We start from the raw sequence: 23,633 nt of genomic DNA, 5'->3' as shown, positions 1-23,633 counted from the left end.
ATAGCCAAGACAGCTTTCTGTTGCTAAGCATTCTGCTCAGAGTAACTGGGTTTCCTGAAACGTCAGGTTGAAATCTAGCCTAATAAAGACTCTTCCTTCTCTCTTTTAAGAATAAGTGCCAGTTCAGTCTCTAGATACTTTTCTGTGGTCTCCTAGCTAGCCCGGGTCTCCGCCATTCCTCGCAGCTCTTGTAGTTTCTCTTTGCCATCATTCATTTAGCAGTTGATCATGATGTGGCCTGGGGCTCCCAAATATAGACCCTTTCATTGATCAGGCAGGTAAAATAAGAGGTGGGCCAGGTGTGAGGGGTGGGCTGTGGGGAAAGAAGAGGCTGGAGCTACCAGTCCAAAGTGGTAGCTGCTAGCTTCTCGAATCTGAGCTCCCTAGTGATAGATTCTCTTGTTTTTGCTTTTGTTGACCTTTCATTGTGGTAAAATATACATAATATAAAATTTACCATCTTAACCTTTCCCCTTTTTTTTGCACGCTTTTTTTTTTATTGAAGTAAAGTTGGCATACAATATTTTATTAGTTCCAGGTGTACAGCCTAGTGATTGGACAATTATATACATTACTCCATGTTCACTACAATAAATGCAGTCACCATGGGTCACCATACAAGGTTATTACAATATTGTTGACTCTGTTTCCTATGCTGTACTTTACAGCCCTGTGACTTATTCTTTTTTCTAAAGTAAAACAAATGGCATAAATACAGAGAACAAACTGATAGTTGCCAGAGGGAAGGGATAGGGTGTGGTTGACATTGGTGAAGAGGACTGAGAGAGAAACTCTGAGCCATCTTAAGCATTAAGTTCAGTAGTATTAAGTGTCTGCACATTGTTGTGGAGCCATTCTCCAGAACTTTTTCATCTTGGATAACTGAAATGACACTCATTCAACTGTACCTTCCAGTTGTTCCATTATAGTCAGAGAGGTGTACCTCTGGACGAAATCATGGTAGTTTTAGAAGAATCTCTTAAGGGGCTGCAGTCCTTGCCTACTCCTCTTCCTTTTATACTTAACCATTCTTTGCCTCCCATCTGTATTTTTCATTTTTTATTACATTTCTCTTGCTTCTTTACACTAGATGTTGGGTCCCTAAGGTTAAGGCTGGTGCACATCTCTTTCTGTCCCCACACGCTGCCCCGCCGATTGATGTGCACACCGTAGGCTCTGTCCTCAGTATCTGAACTGCTTTCTGCATGTCCTCTTCCCACTGAAAGTGCCAGAAGTGCGCTCTCCCCCTGCTTCCATTGTGCACCCTTTATTCTGACCTTCACTTTTCCTTTTTAAAAGAGAGTTGTTAAAACATAAATGCCTGTGAATTTCCTAAGGGTCCAACACAAGGAGGTCAGAACTTTGCAAACCTCTTCCCAGGGAGAGGTTTAATCTTCCCATGCTCTGCGTCAGTCCACATGCCTGCTCTAGAGTGAAGCACACAAGTTAAAACAAATGGGTCTTGTGATTTTCTCTGTTAATTCTTATAAGAAGGGGTAACTACATTGAAAACCTTTAAAATTGAATCTTTGTTGTTGAGGTCCTCCCCCTCTCGAGGATGCCAAAATCATGACCCCAACAGCTTTACTTAATCTCTCCAGTTAAAGATCCTGCAAATTGAGAGGTGTGTTCTTAATATGGACATAATTACTTTATAGTTTTTCAATTTGCAGCCTGAATTTTTCTCATTTGCTCCTGGTAATGACCCGGAAATCGGGCAGGTGTATCATTTCCTTCTATAGATGAGGGAGTTGATATTCAGAGGAATGAACAGATTTGCCAAAGGCTACGTAGCTTGAACTCAAAGATCGAGTCAAGCACACAGTCAGCTGTACCATAGCTAACCCTTACCTATTTCTACATGTTACTATACTCATTACTCATTAGTGTTTTTGGGGGGATCCAGAAATTTCTCTCCTTTCTGTCTAATCCAGGTTAAAAAGAAGTGAATTAGTACTCCATAATACAGCCATGCTCATACTGCTTTATTTTCTCCAAAATGAGTGTCTTTCATGATAGAAAAGCTGAATGAGAGTGAGGTGGAGAGAATTAAATGATATCACATTTTTTTAAAGTGGGAAGGGGTAGAGGGAGGGAGAATCCTGAGCAGGCTCCACACCCTGTGCAGATCTCCATGTGGAGCCTGACATGGGGCTGGATCCTACAACCCAGAGATGATGACGTGAGCTGAAATCAAGAGTTGGATGCTTAACGAACTGAGCTACCCAGGAACCCCAAATAATATCACATTTTTAAGTAAAGATTTTTTAGTTTCTTAGGATTATTAGTTTATAAGCATTGCACCCTCTTAACCTTAAATGAGCATAAGTTTAGATTCTGAATTTTTTAATGACAAACTGAAAGGCAGGAGAAGAAGTTCAGTGAAACTGGGGACTAGTCCCAAGTAGTACTTATACTTGGATTTTGTGTGTTTTTTGGAATCCCTAGCTCCTTGTGTTGAGGTGGAACCCTTTCTGCCCAAGCCCTGTGCAGTATCTTAACCCTTCAGTGTAGCCTCTGCAGAGCAAGTTAGGTACATTGAGGAATTGCTGGCTTTCTGCTCCCCTTTACTTCTTCACATGAAGGGGAAAAAATGTTAATTAGAAATAGCCATTTATAGTTCTTTACTGCATACTCCCCTGGCACTTTGTTTTGTTGGTTTTGTTTTGTTTTGTGATGTTTTGTTTTTTTTTCCCCCCCAAGAAGGTGATTGTTGTAAAGGTACTATATCCCAAAGTGGTTTTTCTTAAGGACAGCAGAGTTGGCAGGGGGCGGGTTAAAGATCATAGAAATTGGCCTAAACTATGATTTTTACTCTCTTCTTTCAACAAAGCATATGTCTTCTTTTTTTTTTTTTAAGATTTTATAATTTTTTTTAAAGATTTCATTAATTTATTCATGAGAGACACAGAGAGGGAGAAACAGGCTCCATGCAGGGAGCCTGACATGGAATCCCAGGTCTCCAGGATCAAGCCCCAGGCTGAAGGTGGCGCTAAACTGCTGAGGCACCTGGGCTGCCTACATCTGTCTTCTTTTATGAGCTGGTTAAACCTTAAATAGGAAAAGTCATACTAAAAGTAGCCTATATTTGTGATACTAAATGCTTCATTATCAAAAGTACACATACTGAGCTCATTTTGGGACATGTTTCCCTTGAGATTGCAAAAGAACTCCCTCTGCCATTATAAAGTATGTACTTTTTTTTTTTTTTTTTTTGTCTTCCCTTTCTTACTGAAATTTTAAGTTCTTTTTCCCTGGGTGGTTGAAATTCATATTCCTGTCGGGTGGTTAGATCTTTTGCACCTCTTCTCTGAAAACTGTTTATGTTTGGGGAAATCTTCATATGTGATCTTAAATTTCTTCAAAAGAGAGAGAGTACAATGTAGTTTAGAAGCATGGAAACAGGAAGTCATGTCTTGGGTCAACCATGTCCTGGATGAGTGACCTTCACACATCTACCACAGTCACTTACCTAAAACTTGGGCTTCTAACTAGTAAAATGAAAGTAACTATAGTCCTTCTGTCATGGTGTTATGTAAAGTATTTAGGATGATGGATATACTGCTCAGTATTGGGTCTGACTTCTGGTAAGCAGTTTAACAAGTGTTAGCTGCTATTATTAATTTTAGGAAGCACAGTATACTTTTGTGCAGAAAATGAAGGGAGGTTAGGATTCTAAAAACAGAACTATTTTGTGTGGAATCTGGAGCTGCATTGCCAGCCTTGGGGTCATAAATTTTGTAGTATTGGGATCTCCTCAATGACCAACTTCATTTTTAGCTTGGCTCCTTTGCATTAACTTAATCTCATTGTAATAAGAGAATAGCAGATCCGAGTGTATGTTATCTCATGGAGAATTCTTTCCCTGAAATCAAGAGACCAAGGCTAGTCAGAGCCCTGCCACTGACATGCTGTGTCATCTGGCAAGTCTCTTGTCCCCTTCATACGTTCCTCATGTGTAAACCTGAAGAGTTGCACTGAATTCTTTCTGTGGCCTTAGCCAGTTCTGCAGAATCTGTGCTGCTCAAACATGTATGGCTTGGAATATCTATTAGGCTTCTTAAAAGAATTAGGAATGTTAGAGGGGAAAAAACAGATGATTTTTTTCTGTTGCAGATTCTCTATTAAGAATAAGGAAAATTTTTTTTAAGATTTTTTATTTATTTATTTATTTATTTATTTATTTATTTATTTATTTATTTTAATTTTTTTATTTATTTATGATAGTCACAGAGGGAGAGAGAGAGAGGCAGAGACACAGGCAGAGGGAGAAGCAGGCTCCATGCACCGGGAGCCCAACGTGGGATTCGATCCCGGGTCTCCAGGATCGCGCCCTGGGCCAAAGGCAGGCGCCAAACCGCTGCGCCACCCAGGGATCCCGATTTTTTATTTATTTATTTATTCATGAGAGAGAGAGAGAGGCAGAGACACAGGCAGATGGAGAAGCAGGCTCCATTCAGGGTGCCCGAAGCTGGACTCGATCTCAGGTCTCCAGGATCTCAACCTGGGCTGAAGGCGGCGCTAAACCACTGAGCCACTCAGGCTGCCCAAGAATAAAGAAATTTTTAAACTATGACTTTTCTGTGTGGAAACCTCAGCACATTTACGCAGGAGCTTAGTTGGGGTGGGGGATGACATTGCCTTTGTTACTTCAATTCAGACAACTAGAAAAGGAGATCATTGTTCTTGGGAAGTTGATTGGAAATGCCATAGAGTGTAATTATTTGTAACTGTTCCGTGGACTCTTTCTGCATGGATTCCCCCTATTTTTGTTTTCAATGTAAAACTTAAGCAGCCTTCATTTGCCATGAGTAAGCAACTAACTTTAAAAGCCTTTTATTCACTTGTTCAATGTAACAGAGTTCCTTTATCTCTCTTCTTGTATGTCTCAGTGGGTAAATTCTAATAGGAGTGTTCTTCATCGATGCTGATTCTACATGTACAGCAGCTGCAAATTAACTGTATCTGCTCAGTGACCCCAGCAAGCAGTGTCCCTAATGATAGTGGCCTAAGAACTATTGGTCATAGTGAATGAAGATAACTCCTTTAAAGATTTTTTAAGTCCTTGAGCTCAATCAGTATGTAAATAGCTTGCTCAGTAATACTGGTCACAGTCCAGAATCAGTTCTGTATTCTGAGTGTCAGTCTTTTGCTTTAATGACAAGATTTTAAAATTAGCTATGCATTTTCTCTTAAGTACATGGGAGAAAATAGGTAAGCATGGATTCTCCTGTACCCTTTAGATTTCAAATGTACATTTTTTTAAGGACATTGATTCATTTTTTGTTTCTATAATTTTACAGGAAATTATTAATTCCTTGCCTAACATAGTAAATGACAAATATGGAAGGAAAGTCCTGCTGTATTTACTAAGCCCCAGAGATCCTGCACATACGGTGCGAGAGATTATTGAGGTTCTACAGAAAGGAGACGGCAACGCACACAGGTAAGAAGAGTAGATTAGCTGGGGAGCCCTTTGCTCCTCTGCTCTGCTTGCTTTTTTATTTCGAGTAGGTAATGTTTCCAGAAATCTGCTCATGCATCCATACCCTGTATCATGCTTCTCTGTCTAAATCTCAAAAGGTGAATCCCCTTTTTCAGCCTGTAGTTTGACAGATTTTTGAAGTTTTTATCTTGAAAAGGAAATAAAAAGTATCATGCCAAAAGAATGCCTTTAAGTGCCTCAGTGTATGTGGTTTGGTTTGATTTTGCTTTATTTATTTTGAACTGTAGCAATTTTTTTTAAGGTTTGTTGTTTTTTTTTTAACTCATTTATAGTCAGCATAGTGTTAGATTAGCTTCGAGTGTACAGTGTAGTGATTGAACAATTCTGTACATTACTCAGTGTTCATCATAAGTGTGCTTTTTATTTTTAAATCCACTTGACCTATTTCACCCATCCTCCTACCCATCTCCCGTCTAGTAATAACTGTTCTCTAGAGTTGTCTGTTTTTTTTGTTGTTGTTGTTCATTTGGTTTCTTAACCAAATGAGTGAAATCATACGATATTTATCTTTCTCTAACTTCACTTTGCATTCTACTCTGGATCTATGCATGTTGCAGATAGCAAGCTCTCATTCTTTTTTATGGCTGAATAATATTCCATCATATATATATATATATATATATATATATATATATATATATACATACACATACCACCTCTTCTTTATTCATTCATCATTCTCTGTCTTCATGTATGGATGGATAATTGGGCTGCTTTCATAATTTGGCTATTGTAAATAGTACTGCAGATAAACATAAGGGTACAGGTATCTTTTCAAATTAGTGTTTTCATATTCTTTGAGTAAATACTCAGTAGTGGAATTACTAGATCATAAGATAATTCTGTTTATAATTTTTTGAGGAATGTCCATCCCATTTTCCACAGTGGCTGCACCAGTTTCATTCCCAACAACAGGGCACTAGGGTTCCTTTTTTCTCCACATCCTCACCAACACTTACTGTTTCTTGCCTTTTTGATTGTAGACATTCTGACCAGTATAAGGTGATAAATCATTGTGGTTTTGATTTGCATTTCCCTGTTGATGAGTGGATGTTAAGTATCTTTTCATGTGTGTGTTGGCCATCTAGATGGCTTCTTTGGAGAAATGTTTATTTATATCCTCTGCCTGTTTTTTTTTTTTTTTTAAATTTTTATTTTATTTAATTTATGATAGGCACACACAGAGAGAGAGGCAGAGACATAGGCAGAGGGAGAAGCAGGCTCCATGCACCAGGAGCCTGACGTGGGATTCGATCCGGCGTCTCCAGGATCGCGCCCTGAGCCAAAGGCAGGCGCTAAACCGCTGCGCCACCCAGGGATCCCCCTCTGCCTGTTTTTAATTGGATTCTTTGTTTTTCTGGTGTTAAGTTATGTAAGTTCTTTAATTATTTTAGATATATAACCCATTATCAGATATTATCACTTGCAGATATCTTCTCCCACTTTAGGAGGTTGTCTTTTAGTTTTGTCTTTAGTCTTTTATTTCCTTTGCTGTGCAGAGGCTTTTTTATTTTGATGTAGTTCCAATAGCTTATTTTTGCTTTCCATTCCCTTGCCTTAGGAGACATATCTAGAAAAAAGTTGCTATGGCTGATGTCAGAGAAATTACTGCCTGTGTTCTTTTCTTGGATTTTTTATGATTTCCGGTCTCACATTTAGGTCCTTAATCTCTTTTGAGTTTATTTTTGTGTATGGTATAAGAAAGTTGGTCCAGCGTCATTCTTTTACATGTAGCCATCCAGTTTTCCCAACACCATTTGTTGAAGAGACTGTCCTTTTCTCATTGGATATTCTTGCTTCATTCCTTTGTTGAAGATTAATTGACCCATAATTGTGGGTTTATTTCTGGGCTCTCTTTTCTTTTCAATTGATCTGTGTGTCTATCTTTGTGCCAATACCATGCTGTTTTGATCACTACAACTTTGTAGGATATCTTGAAATTTGGGATTGTGATACCTCCAGTCGTGTTTTTTCAGGATTGCTGTGGCCATCCAGGGTGTTTGTTCCATACAAATTTTAGGATTATTTGTTCAGGTTCGGGGAAGAAGGCTATTGGTATTTTGATAGGGATTGCATTAAATCTGTAGATTGCTTTGGGTAGTATATGAACATTTTAACAATATTTGCTCTTCCAGTCCGTGAGCATGGGGTATCTTTCCATTTATTTGTGTTATCTTCAGTTTCTTTCATCAGTGTTTTATAGGTTCAGAGTATAGGTCTTTCACCTCCTTGTTTATCTTTTTTTTGGTGCAGTTGTAAATGGAATTAATGTTTCTGCTACTTCATTATTAGTGTATAGAAATGCAACAGATTTCTGTATATTGATTTTGTATCCTGCAGCCTTTCTGAATTCATGTATCAGTTATGGTAGTTTTTTGTTAGAGTCTTTAGGGTTTACTCTGTAGTGTCATGTCATCTGCAAGTAGTGAAAGTTTTACTTCTTCCTTACTGATTTGGATTCCTTTTATTTCTGTGCTTGCTTCGGCAGCACATATACTAAAATTGGATTCCTTTTATTTCTTTATGTTGTCTGATTGTTGAGACTAGGACTTCCAGTACTTTGTTGAATAATAAAAGTGGTCAGGGTAGACATCTTTGTCTTATTCCTGTTCTTAGGGGAAAGCTCTCAGGTTCTCATCATTGAATATGATGTTAGCTATGGGTTTTTCATCTGTGGCCTTTATTATATGTTGAGGTATATTCCCTCTAAACCTACTTTATTGATGGTTTTTATCATGAATGGATGTTCTGCTTTGGAATGGTGCTGGCCCTGGCCCCTGTGAGGGCTGCTTGCACACTGCCACAGCTTGTGACACAGCTTTGGATGATCTCTGGCCAAGGGCGTTTGGAGGAGGGAGGTCTGTAAAAGAATGTGGTATGGAGCTGTAGCGTTAGCAAGGTTTATGCTGATCTACTTTGGGAGGGGCCCTGGAGCTGAGGCCTAGCTGGAGGGAGTATGTTGGCAGACGTGCTCAGGGGCGGGGCACGCTGTTTGGTTAAATCAGGTGGAGAGTTGTTCAAGTTCTAGGTGTTAAGCCCTATAGATTATAAGAACTCGTGAAATCATTCCCTGATGAATTTCAAAGCCAAATGTTATGGGGATTTGCCTTCCCCTTATAGGTACCATGTGCATGAGATGCAGGCTTGAGGACTCTTTCCCTCCCTTCTCCATGCCCACCGCATCCCTCCCTCCTGTGGACAGTCCCAGAGGTCCTTTTGGCTCCCAACATGTCTCCATCCTTCCTACCCTCTTCAATGTGGCCTCTTCTCTATATTTAGTTCTGGAGACTCTGTTTTGCCAATCCTGTGGTCATTCTCTGGGTTATTTACACTGATGTGGGTGTTACCTAGTTGTATCCATGCGAGGAGGTAATCCTGAGGTAATCCTGAGGTCCTCCTACTCTGCCATCTTCCCTGGAAGTTGGTTTCATTTTAGCATCACATAATGAAGTATTCTAGAGAGTAGAGGCCATTAAGTGGTCTAATTCTGTCTTATAAGTTACTGTTGCTCTTGTTCGGGTTTTGGATTGGTTTGGGCTGATTTAGTATTACACAAGGCAAGGGTCACTTATTAAGTGCTTGTTCTGTGCCAGGCACTGTTCAGATGCTGGGGGCACAAAGATGAAAGACCGATAATCCCATCCTTAAATTGCTTATTACCTGCACCCACAATAGAGATAGACAAGTGCAGTAAATTTGACAAAGACTGTTTGAGGCCCTTAGAGGTTTTTGTGATAATAAGATCACTGTATTTCTTTTGCCATTCATCTGACCTTAATGCCTCATTGTTTCATTCACTGTGTTCCGACAGTAAGAAAGATACAGCGATCCGCCGACGAGAGCTCTTAGAGTCCATCTCTCCAGCTTTGTTAAGCTACTTGCAAGGACATGCCCAAGAAGTAGTATTAGATAAGTCTGCATGTGTGTTGGTATCTGACATTCTGGGAGCTGCCATTGGAGACGTTCAGCCTGCCATGGATGCCATTGCCAGCTTGGCAGCGACAGAGCTACATCCTGGAGGCAAGGACGGAGAGGTAATGGCTGTTGCAAGACAGGTGGAAAGGGGCAGTGTCGCAGAAACCCCAGGCACTGAGAACATTGCTTTCAAGAGAATTTTAATGCTTGTTGTCTGAACTCACCCCATCCTGACAGCACATCTGATCATTGTGAATTCAAAATCTGGTGCCATTACCACACCATCTTTCTCAGAATCATTCTGTGACTTCATATTGCCTACAGAGGAAAAACAGAATCTTCTTAATGTGGCTCTGTTGTCCATAGATGGCCCCAGGCTGCCTTTCTAGCATAGCAGAAACAGGCAGAGGGAAGAGCATGTGCTCTTAAATATGTTTTGAATTTGCTTTGGATTTTGGCACCTCTCTGCATTTGCACATGTGTCTTTCCTCAGCCTGGATGCTACCTGTGTCTCCATTTTGCTGTGCTATCACTATAGAAGGCCTCACTCATCCTACAAGCTCCCCAGAATCCTTCTCATCAAAGTCTTCCCCCAATTCCCTCGCATTAAGAAAGTCTGCTCTTGGGGATCCCTGGGGGCTCAGTGGTTTGGCACCGGCCTTTGGCCCAGGGCGCAATCCTGGAGTCCCGGGATCAAGTCCTGCATCAGGCTCCTGGCATGGAGCCTGCTTCTCCCTCTGCCTGTGTATCTGCGCCTCTCTCTCTCTCTCTCTCTCTCTCTCTCTCTCTCTCTCTTTCTCTCTCTCTCATAAATAAATAAATTAAAAAAAAAAGTCTGCTCTTTCTGATATCTATTGCCTATGTTATTTGGCCTTTGAGTAACTCTGCCTTACATCTTAAGTTCATTGATTTCATGCACCTGATTTGTGTGAGGCAGTGGTCAGCACTGCTCTCCCCGCCCCCTCCCAAGAGCTTACTGTTTTATTGAGCACGTTATTTAAATGAAGATGTGCACAGATAATGACCTAAGTGAGGTCTGAGATAAGTGCTGTGAGGGAAACCTGTGGGTTCTGTGGGACTGTCAGAAAAATGGGAGCCAGTGTGTCCCCAGGAAGGCTTCCCTGAGGCAGTGAAAGCAACATCTAGACCAGTGAATTGTAGCTTAATAAAGAGTGGTGGAAAAAAGATTGTAGGCAGAGGGAAGAGCACGGGCAGCAGTCTGAAGGAAGAAGGAGGCTCGGCTTGTTTGAGAACAGAAGGCTCGGGTTGAAGGTGGGAGATGAGTTAGCAGAGGGAAGAGGAAGGCAGAAGGCAGACTGTGCAGGGGCTTTGTCCTACACAAAGTTCTTGATGAGCAGGTGTGCGCGTGGAGCCTACTATTTGCTGATGGGGCCATGGATCTTAAAGAATCCCTGAACCCTGACTCCGTAGAGCAGAACAGATTGTCAAACTGGGAAGATGTACACAACGAGTTTTCTCCCTAAGAGATTGAGCCTGTTCTCTCCCGTGCTCATTAGGTAGAGAGCTCCTACATATGTGGGACCAGTTAATATTTAAACTTCATTCAGCACCAGCCTTCAGTGTTTCTGCTGTAACGTTGTGTCCCATAAGTTTACGTGCACCTCAGAACTGCATGTTGCATCCTGAACAGTGGTTATCATGATGTTGAGATGAGCACTGTGCTGGTGCTGTTGCTGGGAGCTCCTGAAGCTGAGCCTGAGTGCTTTTTAGTGGCTGCCTTGAATATACATCCTAATTTAAGTCTAGGGCTTGGACTAGATCGCTGGTCTCTCCAGGTATTCGTGGTCATGCTCAGTAAAGACCTCCTAAGCATCGTGGGACTTCCACTTGCATCCTTACCTGTGTGTGTCAGAGTACAGATGGTAGGCCAGGGCATGGCTGAAAACAGCTTTTTGTTTTCCTTATAGCTTCACATAGCAGAACATCCCGCAGGACACCTAGTTCTGAAGTGGTTGATAGAACAAGATGAGAAGATGAAGGAAAGTGGAAGAGAAGGTAGGCTATAAAACATGAACTTATGTCTTCAGTGAAATTTCCTAAACCCTTCCCATCCCTGAACTGTATGCCTGCCATTTATGGTCACATGAAATTTGATGAGTGTTCAGAAATAGTGTCTATGGACAAGAAATGATTTAGTGCTTGCAGGTAATGCTTTAGTGAATGCTGAAAATTTATGTCCTCGCGTCCTTTAATTTCCTTTCTCTTCCCCACCCTCCCTCATTTCCTCTCCTCCCTAGCTACCATAGACTTCAGACCTGGCATGGTCAGGGCCCTAAAATGCTATTCTGTTCCCTTAGGGGAATGAGAGTTGGGGCAGGGAGACATTTGTGATTGTCACTACCCCAATTGAAAAGCAGGATATTTATTTCTAGCTTGGAGGAAAGGATAAACAAGAAAATTAACCTCATGAGAATTTGGAACTAATACCTATTTAGCATTGAAATACATGTGACCACAGAGCAAGCTAGTCCTTGGCCTTTGTGATTTTCACAAAGTGTTGAAACACAAAGTGTTGAAACAACCCTCACAGCTGTTCTGTGGAAACTCCGCTTTCAAGAGAATGACAGCATCTTTTAATCTAATTAAAAACTTGTGTACCATTCCTTTCTTGGTCCTGCCTTTGACCAGACTTTCTGTTACTAAATTTGAGCTTCATCCAATATTTTAGCCACTAAGGAGATTTCCCCCCATTGAGTTGGAACAGTTTGGGCTTTCTGTCACTGTGTCTGAAAAAAATGACAGATCATGAATTTATGTCTTGAGGCAAGTTGCAGTTCTAATGGCTAGTGAGGCCATCAGTGGGGCACTCGAGCTGTCACTTCTCACTCTGCCTTTAAGAGTAGAGACTTGAGGCTGTATATCACCGCACACTTTATAATAAAGGAGAAAGCTTCTTGTAACAAATTTTGAAGAAAAATAACATATTGAATAATCTTATACTAAGAAGTTGGTGCACAGTCGAGCTGAGTTTGTGTCAGAAAAGCTCTCTGGCTTGCTTTCAAAATCCAAAAAATTTTCTAGTGATATTTTTCCTTAATTCAATTACACTGACAGCCCTAAAATGCTTGTAGGGACCTGACGTGTAAATCCTATTCATGTAGCGCCAAATCAGTATGGGTGTAACTGTCTTGGTTATCTGTTGCTGTGTAACAAGCTGTTTCAGAGCTTGGTAGTTCTCAACATCAGGTCAGAGTTTGGTGGAGCTTGGTTTTGCTCTGCTTGCAATTATCTGGGGCTGCCTTGCTTGGGCTCAGTGTCCACCTAGATGATGGCTGGCACTGGCTAAGTCCAGCAGCCTCAGTCCCACTCCCTGGACTGCTTGGGCTTCCTTCCAACATGGTGATTCTGTTTTAAGAGAAGAAAGCAGGTGCGTGGTACTTTTATGATTTAGCCTTAGAAGTGATGGAATGTAACTCTCTTGGCTAAGTCCGTCACAAAGGCCCACTAGAACTCAAAAGAAGACATTGATTCTACCTTCAGGTGGGGGTGGGGGGTGTGCAGCATTCTAGAAGAGGGCCCAGGACAGGAAATACTGTCCTGGGTTGTGCTCACCTTTGGAAAAATGCTGTCTCCCTCTTGACATGATTACAGTCTTGACTTCACATGTGCCATGAAGAGCTAAATAGCATAGGGCTCTTGGTTTTTAAAAGGTCCTCACACTTGGGGATCTTTGGATGAATTATACATACTACGGACCCAAGATACTGCCTTCAAGATATGTTGTCCATACTTCCATCTGCTCCAAATCATAGCTTTCAGAGTTTCTCCTTTGCCAAGAATTAGTTCACTTAGCTGTCACAGCGAATAAAATATACCAAGAACTTGGGAATCTGATAATAACAAATGTAATAATAACAAAAGATGAATAATATTTTTGATGGATGGAAGTCTAGCTTTGTGGAGAGAAATTACCAAGTGTCAGCCAAAACAGTCACCTGACCATTGGTTGTACTCATGGCACCTTCCAAGTGAGCATTTTCCACAAGGGAGAACTTGATTTCATCCAAACATGAGGTGCTACTATCAAACATTTACTTCCTGAATACATTTCAGGTCAGGGTTAAATCATTAAAGACTACAAAGACATGCAAACACAAGCAAGCAAGCATTTTATAAGAATTCATTGTTTGTCTTCAATAATTACTGCTAAACTTGGACCAGAGTTGAAAGAAATGGCTATATTTAAAACACATTAAATAAATTGGAGCTGGAACTTTTAGTGTTAAGGGAGATTGAGTGAGAACTCTTCTTATTAAAACATACTTACAGATTTAAGGGCAGTAGGGAAGGAGATGAGTTTAACTCCTGTATAATGTTTACTGAGATTGTCTATGTTTCAGGTTGTTTTGCAAAAACACTTATAGAGCATGTTGGAATGAAGAACTTGAAGTCCTGGGCTAGTGTAAACCGAGGTGCCATTCTTCTTTCTAGGTACGTATCATGGGCACCTCTCTACACAGGGCCTCCTCCTGATGCCTGTTCACCCAGAAGATACTTGCTTCACCTTCTTTCTCCATATATCTGATTAGTTTGTAGAAATCCCTTTCGCTACCTCTTTCTTTGTTCCCCAAATTATGAAACCCTCCCACACCCAGTTATTATAAATTATGTCATTCATAGGATTTGCCACGTATATATGCATTCTGGAGCTTTATTTTTGTCATTATTACTTATCTCAAAAAAAGATCTATAATAACTAGTTCACCTATTGGCATTTAGCATTTGTTGGCTTAAAATACACATTATGAAATAACAAGCCATAAACAAGTCATTAGTTCAGCTAATATCACAACTCCTAACATGGTCCTCACTCCTATAAGTCTATTGTAACCCATTTCCACCATCCTGAGAGACAGATGCAGAAGAGACCACATCACTTGTTTTTTTTCTCTTTAAAACTTTATTATTATTATATATTTTTTACCTTTTGGTCTCCTTTATCCCTATTCACTCCTCTACCCTCCCCAGCCTCCCCCAAACATGTACTTCCTGCTTCAGTTCTCTGTATTTCTGAGTTTGGTTGGTTTGGGGGACTTTTTTTTTTCATTAGATTCCACATATAAGGGGCACCTGGGTGGCTCAGTTGGGTTAAGTTCCTGCCTTTAGCTCAGGTCATGATCTCCAGGTCCTGGGATTCAGCCCCAAGTCTGTCAGGCTCCCTGCTCAGTGGGAAGTCTGCTTCTCCCTCTCCCTCCCCCAACCCTGCCCTTGCAGGTTTGCAGGTGTGAATGCACAGGTGCGTGCTCTCTCTCAAACAAACAAAATCTTTTTTTTTTTTTTTTGAAGATTTTATTTATTCATTGGACACACAGAGAGAGAGAGAGGCAGAGACAGGCAGAGGGAGAAGCAGGCTCCATGCAGGGAGCTCGACATGGGACTCAATCCCAGGACTCCAGGATCAGGCCCTGGGCTGAAGGCAGGCGCTAAACCGCTGAGCCACCCAGGCTGCCCAAAAATCTTTTTTAAAAAACAAAAGACTCCACATTTAAGAGAGATCATACAGTATGTGTATCATTTGATGATCTCACCACATTTATGGCTTTGATCAAAATTATAATTGTGTTTTTGATGGATTAGTCCTGTCCTTCTTAAAACTGACAAAATTGCTTTTTTAAGTCATGACTAACTTTACATGCAGTTTTCTTAACTGATAATCAAATATTCCTAAAAGGATTCTGGAGGCATTTGCTAGTGAAGTCTGCATGCTAATTGTTTATTTCCAATTAAAATGGTAGAAAACTGATGATTTGTGAATCGAGGCGTGAGCTCCACTGGTATATTGTTCTCCAGAGTTATGTCGAGTTTATAATTCACAGGTCATTGAGACTTCAACTTCCATGGATGTGAAACCCTTCTATTAACAGCATCCATTTAAAATAGATTTGTTTGTTGTTGTGCAGCAATCACTGTTGATTTGCTTTTCTCCCTGCTGTGTTACCAAGGTTTGGAAAAAGACATATCAGTCTTAAATGTGAATTTCCCAGTGTTTCACAGTGCAACATACCATGCGGTATAATCTACATTGTTTGTAAATGTCGCAAGTCTTCATTCAGTATATAATTTGACTTGGAACACATATACTCACAGACACACTCCTTATGGGCATTCATTTCTTCCTTAGATCAGGATCTCCAAATATGTGGCTAGTGCAGATAATTTTATTCATTTCTCATTAAAATTAGTTAATTTTCCAGTCGATGGTGAATAACCAGAATCCTTTAGCTGAAGCAGGGACTTTTTTCACATGAGTTTCTTTACCAGGCATCTAGAGTGTTAACACGTACTACTGACATATCCTTTCATTAATAGTCAATTAACTAAAAATTCAGCCATGCCATACAATTAATTTATAAAGATTGCTCATCGATCATAGCTCCACTTAGGTAGATTTCAAACATTAGAATTGTACTACAAGTTTATTATGAAACGCTACTAGCACATTAAATGTTTGAGGTTCTAAAGGGAAGTTGAACTACAAATGACCTAATAATTGATGAACACAATAATCAGTTTTTTGTGGTTTTAGAATATTGTCATGTGCTTGACTTGTTTGGTAAAATTCTCTGCTTGTTTATATTTTATTTCAAACTCGTGCAGTGTTTTTCTCCCCCTGAGTCCTTTTTACAATAAGTGAAAAGGCGTCTTGGGTGAAAAAAGAGTTTCAACCTTGTATGCAGTCTGAAAAATGACTCGGGGAAGCAGAATTCTGTAGCATTTAGATCGTCATGAGCTCTAGGCACACTTCCTGGGTTCCAGTCCCAGCTCACTGTGTAGTTGTGGGCAAATTATTCAGCTTCTCTGAAGCTTAGTATCTTTGTTGTAAAATTGGATTCATGATAATCACAGGTTGTTATGGAGACTACATGAAATGGCATATATACAGTGCTTCGCATTATGTCCAGTGGGTGTGTTCAGCAACTAAAACTTTTATTACTACTGTGCATTATGTGACTATGTGCCTAGCCAGTTTAGAAAATAAAAACTACCTGGTGAGTCACAAATCCATTAAGAGGCGCACTTTTCAACTTTCTCAGCTTTGCATGTGGCGAGCTATACTTGTTGCTTGTCTCCTGCAAACAGCAGGATGCTGCTTGGTGCTGTTAACTTAACCCTCCTCTTTACCCACATGATGGAAGTTCTGAGGACCAGGGGACTTTGGGAAATGTCAAGTGATATGTTTTTAGGATGTGTTTCAGAGGCCAGCATGAAAATGTGGTCAGGAAGAAGAGGGAAACCAGGAGATTGAGCCCTGGCATTCTGTGGTCAGATGCCTGTGTCCTAGCCCCTGCTTGAAGAGAAAGCGGCCTCCCTGTTAACCAGCCTCCAGGATTCCATTCATTTGCGGTGATAGAGCACTTCAAAGTTTCAGAAAGCAGAGCAGACTTGTTTGCTGTTTTAATGGCTCCCCTTTATTAAGTGCTTACCAAGGGTCAGGATCAGGGTGCTCCAGGTACAAGATCATTTGAGCTTCACAAAATCTCTCTGAGGTAGAAGGTGGATTGTGTTGTTGATCCCATTCATAGGTCAGGAAATAGTCTTAGAGAATTTAAATAACTTGCTCCTGGTTGTACTGTCACTGAGTGGCAGAGGTGGATTTCACATCTAGGCCGTGAAGCTCCAAGGTATAGCTCCTCATCCCTTCACATGTTTTAGCTACAGAATAGAGTGGGCCTGCCTTCCTATCTCCCTGGCGGTCCCTCCACCTTTCCTCCCTGCACCCATACACTTTGTGCTAATTCGGTCACTCAGCACTTCTTGGCCATCTGCTCTGCACATGTGGTGCCGCAAGATAAAGAAATAAAACACAACATATCTGTTCCTGAGTTTATCCGGGTGGGGAAGGGAAGATAGAATACATGCAGTAAATATTTTTAAGATGGGGTATTAATCCTGGGATAATCACAGCGAATGTAGGCCCAAATCTGTATGGTGCTGAGTTGCTCCTGCCTTGGAGTGACTCTCCCAGCAAGATAATAGAATGCTTTCTGTTGATGTGGTTTCACAATATAGGCTCTGAGCCCCCATTCATTCATCTGGTGAATTTAAAAGATGTATTTATAATTACAGGACTTGCCTCACAAATCAATGAATCGTTTATATACCTTGCGTGGCAAAAGTAATTGCAGATGATTAGGGGTTTTTATGAAAGACGACTTTTTTGTTTGTTAATCTGTGTCTTCTCTCTTCAGCCTTCTCCAGAGTTCTGATCATGAAGTTGCACACAAAATCAAGGCTGGACTGAAAGGCCTCATTCCCACACTGGAAAAAAACAAAAACACCAGCAAAGGAATAGAAATGCTACTTGAAAAACTGGCTGCATAGTGGACACAGTTAAGAACAAGATAGAATCATTTTTCCTGTTCTCTTTTCCCAGGGTGGAAAAGAAGGGCTTGGGTCCACCTTTCTGGGAATCTGGGTGCTCAGTATGTGCTTCTTCTTTGTATAAGAGTCTATTTATAAAACATTTTCTAAAAATGGTCTCTCTCTCTCTTTTTTTTTAATCCCAGCCAACTCCTTTGTCATACTACTGAGCAAATGAAATGTGAGGCGGTAACGTGAGAGGTTTAACCGTCCTAGACAGTGGAACCAACCAGATACGTAGCAGGTAGGAGCATGAGTTGATTCAAGGGAGAAGACGTCACCAGAAGCAGTAGTCTGAGAAGGCTTCACAAAGGAGATGGGGTTAGGGAACGGTGAAGGAAGGCAGGGCAAAGAAAAAAGGAACCCAGGGGAGTCTGGTGGGAGAAGGGAGCAGAAAGTGAATTGCTTTGGGGGAACTTCTGGAAGGCTTGAGAGGGAATACCCTATAGCAAGAGCAGCTGTCTTAGGGATTGGGTTCCCAGTTAGATTTTGTTTGAAAGGGACTCAAGAAACAGAAGGCTCCAAGAGGGGAATGTGCTACAGGAATGAGGGCATCACCATGGTAGAGGTGTCAGGTCAAGGTCATTGGGAGAATCTCCTTATCTTTGGAGCCAGAATTTCCAAGTAAATAGTTCCTTGTGATAAGACTTTCTCCCTTGAGATTTTCCCTTAAATAGTTGAAGCCTTTACAAGGTTTGCGTTAGAGGAAAGGAGATGCCAATTTGTTAACAGTGCAGAAGTTTAAATTTAAGTGTGAGTAGGATGTTTGCATTTTAAAACTGCTTGGTGGTTAGCAACCCATTGTGGAAGGGTTGGTAGACTCCTTAGGGCTCCTGTAGCTCTGCCTGCTTTGGATACCAAGCCTTGGGGCTTTCTGTAAGTAGCCTGCGGTACAGGACATCCCCCCAAGCCAGTCCCTGCATTACACCTGCTGGAGAATGGCTGTGCCTTATCTGACCAGACTGAGGCGGCCCAAGACGACCGCCAGCATACAGGACACCAGCATGCCACCCACCTCCGTCTTGCTGGAAACACTGAGCCCTACCCAGGAAGCAGAAGAGCTGATACCTGTAACTGGCCTTTGGCATTGGTCATCCTGCTGGGTCTCAGGTGGAGGTGGGATGGGTGAGGAGATGAATGGGTGAAAGGCAACATCAGAGCTTTCTTTTGTTTGGCAAGTACATTGCAAATATGATTGCCACAAAAAGAGTGCGTTCAGAAAGCAGAGAAAAAGCCCTGCTGTTTGTTCTGTCTCCAAAGTACCATGTATCATTTGAAAATTAAAGCCAAACCAAAGCAGCAGCCCTTCCTCTGGCCCGCTTTTCTGCACCCCTGCTTTGCCCTGCCCAGAAGCAACAGATCTCCAGTTCTTTTCAGCTCTGCTAAGTTTGTAATGCAGATTTGGGTTTTTGTTGTGGGTTTTATTTGCTTTATTGTAGGCATTTTCTTCTGACTTCCTGTTATAGGAAAATCTAGATTAAGACTTTTCATGACACTGGGCACCTGGGTGGCTCAATCAATTGAATATCTGACTTTGGCTCAGGTCATGATCTCAGGGTCCCGTTTTTTTTTTTTTTTTTTTTTTTTAAGATTTTATTTATTTTTTCATGAAAGACTCAGGGAGGCAGAGACATAGGCAGAGGGAGAAGCAGGTTTCCTGTGGGGACCCTGATGTGGGACTCTGTCCCAGGACGCCGGGATCACGACCTGAGCCAAAAGCAGATGTTCAACTGCTGAGCCACCCAGGTGCCCCAGAACGGCATCATTTTTGGTAAATCCGTGTTCAGGGCCTACCTAATGACGTTGACGTAAGTTGTTAACCATTGACGTAAGCCGTAAGCTTTCCTTATATTTCCCATACCATTTTATTTTTCCTGGAATTAATTGTTGCTTCATTAATTTTCATTTGCTTATTTTTCTACATTCTTGTCATCGCTTTTCCCCAAACTTTTTGTTAGAATTGCCTCAACTTCTCTAGCAGGTTCCATTTTTGTCTCTTTTTCAGCTGGGCAAGGTGCCCCTGTTATTCCAGTGTCCATGCCTTTCCCTGGGGCTCTGGGGCCCTGACCCATGGGATTCAGTGTCTCCCACCCAGTATACCATGTGTGGTCCTGGAAGTGCTGAGGTTTTACCAGCTTCATCCACCACTCCACCCGGCCATGCACACACTGCTCCAGTGGCTCTTGCCTTAAAGAACTCTGGTGTAAACTCATCCCAGGGAGCCCGTGCTTTAAGTTGTTGGTGGATTCTAAGGAGCCTGGCCAGGGACCATTGGAGGTGGTGTTCCTGGGAAAGGTTTCTTAGACTGTAGACCCCCCAGGCAGAGTTCCTGGCCTGCCAGCCAACCTTGGGTGTGCAGACTGGATACTTCAGGTTGGTGCCCTGCCTTGCAGCCAAGGGTAGAAGATAGCATGCTGGTGGTGGCGGAGCCGGAGGTGGGAAGGTAAGCTGCAGGATCCGTTCAGTGCCTAGAGCTGCCCTGCTGCTGGTCGTGTGGTTATGCAACGTGACCCTTTATCGGGCCTTTTGAATTGGATCTTCAGAAACTTGCAGCTAGAAGTGTGCAGACCTTTCTTTGAATATTTCCACACCAACACATTGAATTGGCTGGCATTCTTGTTTTTCCCTTAGACACCCCTCTAGAAGCCAGCTGGCTTTTTGGGGAGCCTGAGGAATTGCTGTACAACCACTGTCATCATCCTGGGCCTTTCCACTATTCCTCCTACTGAAGGCCTGCTTCCAGGGTCCCATGTGTTTCTTTTTCTTACTTAACACCCTCTTGAAAGAGACAAAATCTCTGTCAACTTCCTATGAAAGAATGCAGATGAGATAACGTTTTTAAAATCTGAATGTCTTTATTCATTCCCTTTCATACCTGGGTACTTAGCTGGATATAGAATTCTAGTTTGAAATTACTTCTGCTTCAGAATTTTAAGAACACTGGTCAATATATTCTTTGATGTAGACTTGCTATGGAAGCTGAATGCCATCTTCATTCTCAGTCTATTTTATATGTGGCCTTTTGCGGGGGCAGGGCTTCTCAGGAAGGTTTCTTATTCCCCAGCAGCCTTATCTTGCAGAAGATTGTGCATTGGTATATGACACTTATCTATTTTTCCATGCTTCATGCTGGACACTTGGAAATGTTTTAGAAAACATAAGCTCTTCCATTCTGGGAGTTGTGTTTGCATTGTTCCTCTGACTTTGTTTTTTCTTTTTTCTTTGGAACTCCTGTTAACTCCGATTATGAATGCTGGTTTGATCCTCTAATTTTCATTTCTTTGGCTTTTTGCTTTGCCCAGAAATGAGATATATTTCCTCTCCTTCCTCTGCCAGCCCTCCCACTGAAGTGTCCTATCTTTTAGTGCTTTGGATGAACTCTCTTATGTCTCGGGAAGTGTTTTATGTTTATTTTAACTTTGTTTTGTTTTACTTTGTCTCTTTTCTGTTATCTGCTCTTTTGTGTATATTGGTCTCTCGCCGATGTTTGAGGCTTTGCTGGAGAGATCTTTGGCTCTCTCTCTCCAGTTCAGACACTGGAAACCGATGAGAAAGGGGCAGGCTTGTGCTCTCCTGCTGAGGGTTCACTGCACAGGTGTGGAAGCGGCTGTTTCACTGAAGTCCTCCAGATGTCGACATCTGTAGGTCTTTCCTATGGGACCCCTTTGTGCCTCTGGAGAGAAATCCACCTGGCAGCCAGTATTCTAGTTGCTCAGCACTCGGTGCTCAGATTTGAATTAATCCACCTACTTAGAGTGCGGAGAATGCCTCTCCCTCATGCTGTCTTGTCCTGGGGCCCCTAATCTGGAGGAATGAACAAACGCAAGTCCAGAAAATACACTGTCGGCCTTCTAGCAGGATACTGAATGGTCATAAACCAGTTTCGGGCAGTCCTCCTATTTCCCATCCCAGGCCTTTCCCCAATACCTAGAACCTCAAACTGCTGGCATTTTGTATATATCCTGCTGAGAACTCTCTTGTTCCTCTGCATGCACTTGGCATTCACCTTTCTCCGCCCTGCTTCTTCACTGCTTTCTGTTCTTCCAGATGATTTGTTGCTAGTGCTCACTCACTGATAGCTTTTTCTCTCATTTACTTTGTTCTTTTTTTTTTTTTTTTTTTTTTTTTTAAGGATTTTTTTTTTTTTTTAATTTTTATTTATTTATGATAGTCACAGAGAGAGAGAGAGAGAGAGAGGCAGAGAGAGAAGCAGGCTCCATGCACCGGGAGCCCGACGTGGGATTCGATCCCGGGTCTCCAGGATCGCGCCCTGGGCCAAAGGCAGGCGCCAAACCGCTGCACCACCCAGGGATCCCTCATTTACTTTGTTCTTATGAGTTTGTACCATTTTTATTCTTATCAGAAATTTACACATGGTTTTAACCAAACTGAAGACAACCGGGCTGGCTGGAGGATTTATTTCCCATGGAAGAGCATGATTTACGAATGTCTTTAATTTCAAAATACAGCTTATTTGCAGTTTTCAGATTGCACCAACCCCATGCTTTTCCTTGGGATCAGATGTTGCCTACAAGGAAGAAAGAATCTTGTTTTCCTTTTAAGCCGGGGTGCTGTGTGTTTGCATAATGGTATAAGGACCCTTGCAGGAAATGGCTTCCTGCATGCTTGCTCTCAGAAGATTGGCTCTTACATGAGATGGCACTTGTGTTACTGTTTTCAAAGAAGTTTTGTAAAGATTATGCCTTAATTATGGCAGGTTTATCACTTAGGTCTTGGAAAGATGAGGGTGTGTTTGTATTTTTAGAAGAGAGCACAAGGTCTCAAAGCAGTTAATACTGAGCCACTAACCATAAACATTCTATACTAAAACTAATGAACTCAACAAATGGAAATCTGCTGCTTGAGTTCTTTTCTCACTTCTGGTACTGCTTACCGTAAGGAAACTGAGTTTACAATAATCTGCACCTGGTACAGGCTGAATCCTGCCCCTTTGAGTTTCTGTGTGGGAATCCTACCTCTGCCACCAGCCCCGGCCCAAGTGCCTCGGAATGTGTGCGATTTGGAGACACAACCTTGAAAGAGGTAAGTCAGGTAGAAGGAAGTCACAGGGGTGAACCCCAATCCAGTATGACTGGTGTCCTTACAAGAAGATAGGGACCTAACCCACATAAAGAGAAGACCACATGAAGGTTGAGAAGATGGTGTCCGCCAGTCAAGGAGGGAAGCCGCTCCTGAATGGAATCCACCTTGCTGACTCTGTGATCTTGGACTTCTGGCCTCCGGTACTGGGAAGGGATAAAGTTCTGTTGAAGGAACCCAGTCTGTGGTATTTGTTATGGCCACTCTAGCCAGTGAACCCATCGTTTCTTGCCTCAATTTAAAAACACCACCACCAAAGTGACCCACATTCCCTAACCTTCTACCCCGTAAATTGTTAAGGCTTTTATTTACTTATTTGTATTATTATTTTTTAAGATTTTTATTTATTCATGAGAGACATAGGCAGAGAAGCAAGCTCCCTGCAAGAAGCCCAGTGTGGGACTTGATCCCTGGACCGGTGATCATGCACTGAGCCAAAGGCTGATGCTCAACCGCTCAGCCACCCAGGGTCCCTGTAAAGGCTTTTATTTTATTTATTTTTTTGTTAAGGCTTTTATTTATTTATTTATTTATTTGGTGAAGCGGCGGTGGGGGGGGGAGGGGGCGGGGGGTGTTTGTGTGCAGGGGTGTTAAGGCTTTTAAATGAACATTCTTACCCTGGAGATACAGCTTACTATTTGGATCCCATGACATTTCTGAACAGGAACTAGATGGCTGCTCTGCTCTGCATTCCCAAGTGTGCAAACATGTCAATGGCTGTGTACATGTT

At 41.8% G+C, this 23,633-nt stretch overlaps 1 protein-coding gene across 2 annotated transcripts in view; it reads left to right on the top strand.

Moving 5' to 3' along the window:
- PUM3 (pumilio RNA binding family member 3) overlaps positions 1 to 17,947 on the top strand; it is a 44,654-nt gene extending 26,707 nt beyond the window's left edge. Inside the window, exons 14-18 of one of the 2 annotated variants that reach the window (XM_055311429.1) lie at positions 5,304 to 5,446; positions 9,318 to 9,540; positions 11,350 to 11,437; positions 13,783 to 13,873; positions 17,632 to 17,947. In XM_055311429.1, the coding sequence (XP_055167404.1) occupies positions 5,304 to 5,446; positions 9,318 to 9,540; positions 11,350 to 11,437; positions 13,783 to 13,873; positions 17,632 to 17,764 (678 nt within the window). In that variant the 3' untranslated portion in view covers positions 17,765 to 17,947. The remainder of the gene's footprint in view (positions 1 to 5,303; positions 5,447 to 9,317; positions 9,541 to 11,349; positions 11,438 to 13,782; positions 13,874 to 17,631) is intronic. The other variant, XM_055311428.1, reaches the window with a different exon arrangement.
- Positions 17,948 to 23,633: the final 5,686 nt, after the last annotated feature.

This window comes from Nyctereutes procyonoides, unplaced genomic scaffold, assembly GCF_905146905.1.
Source record: "Nyctereutes procyonoides isolate TBG_1078 unplaced genomic scaffold, NYPRO_anot_genome, whole genome shotgun sequence".
NCBI lineage: Eukaryota > Metazoa > Chordata > Mammalia > Carnivora > Canidae > Nyctereutes > Nyctereutes procyonoides.
Note: the sequence above shows the minus strand (reverse complement) of the source record. Positions and strands in the feature narration are given on the sequence as shown.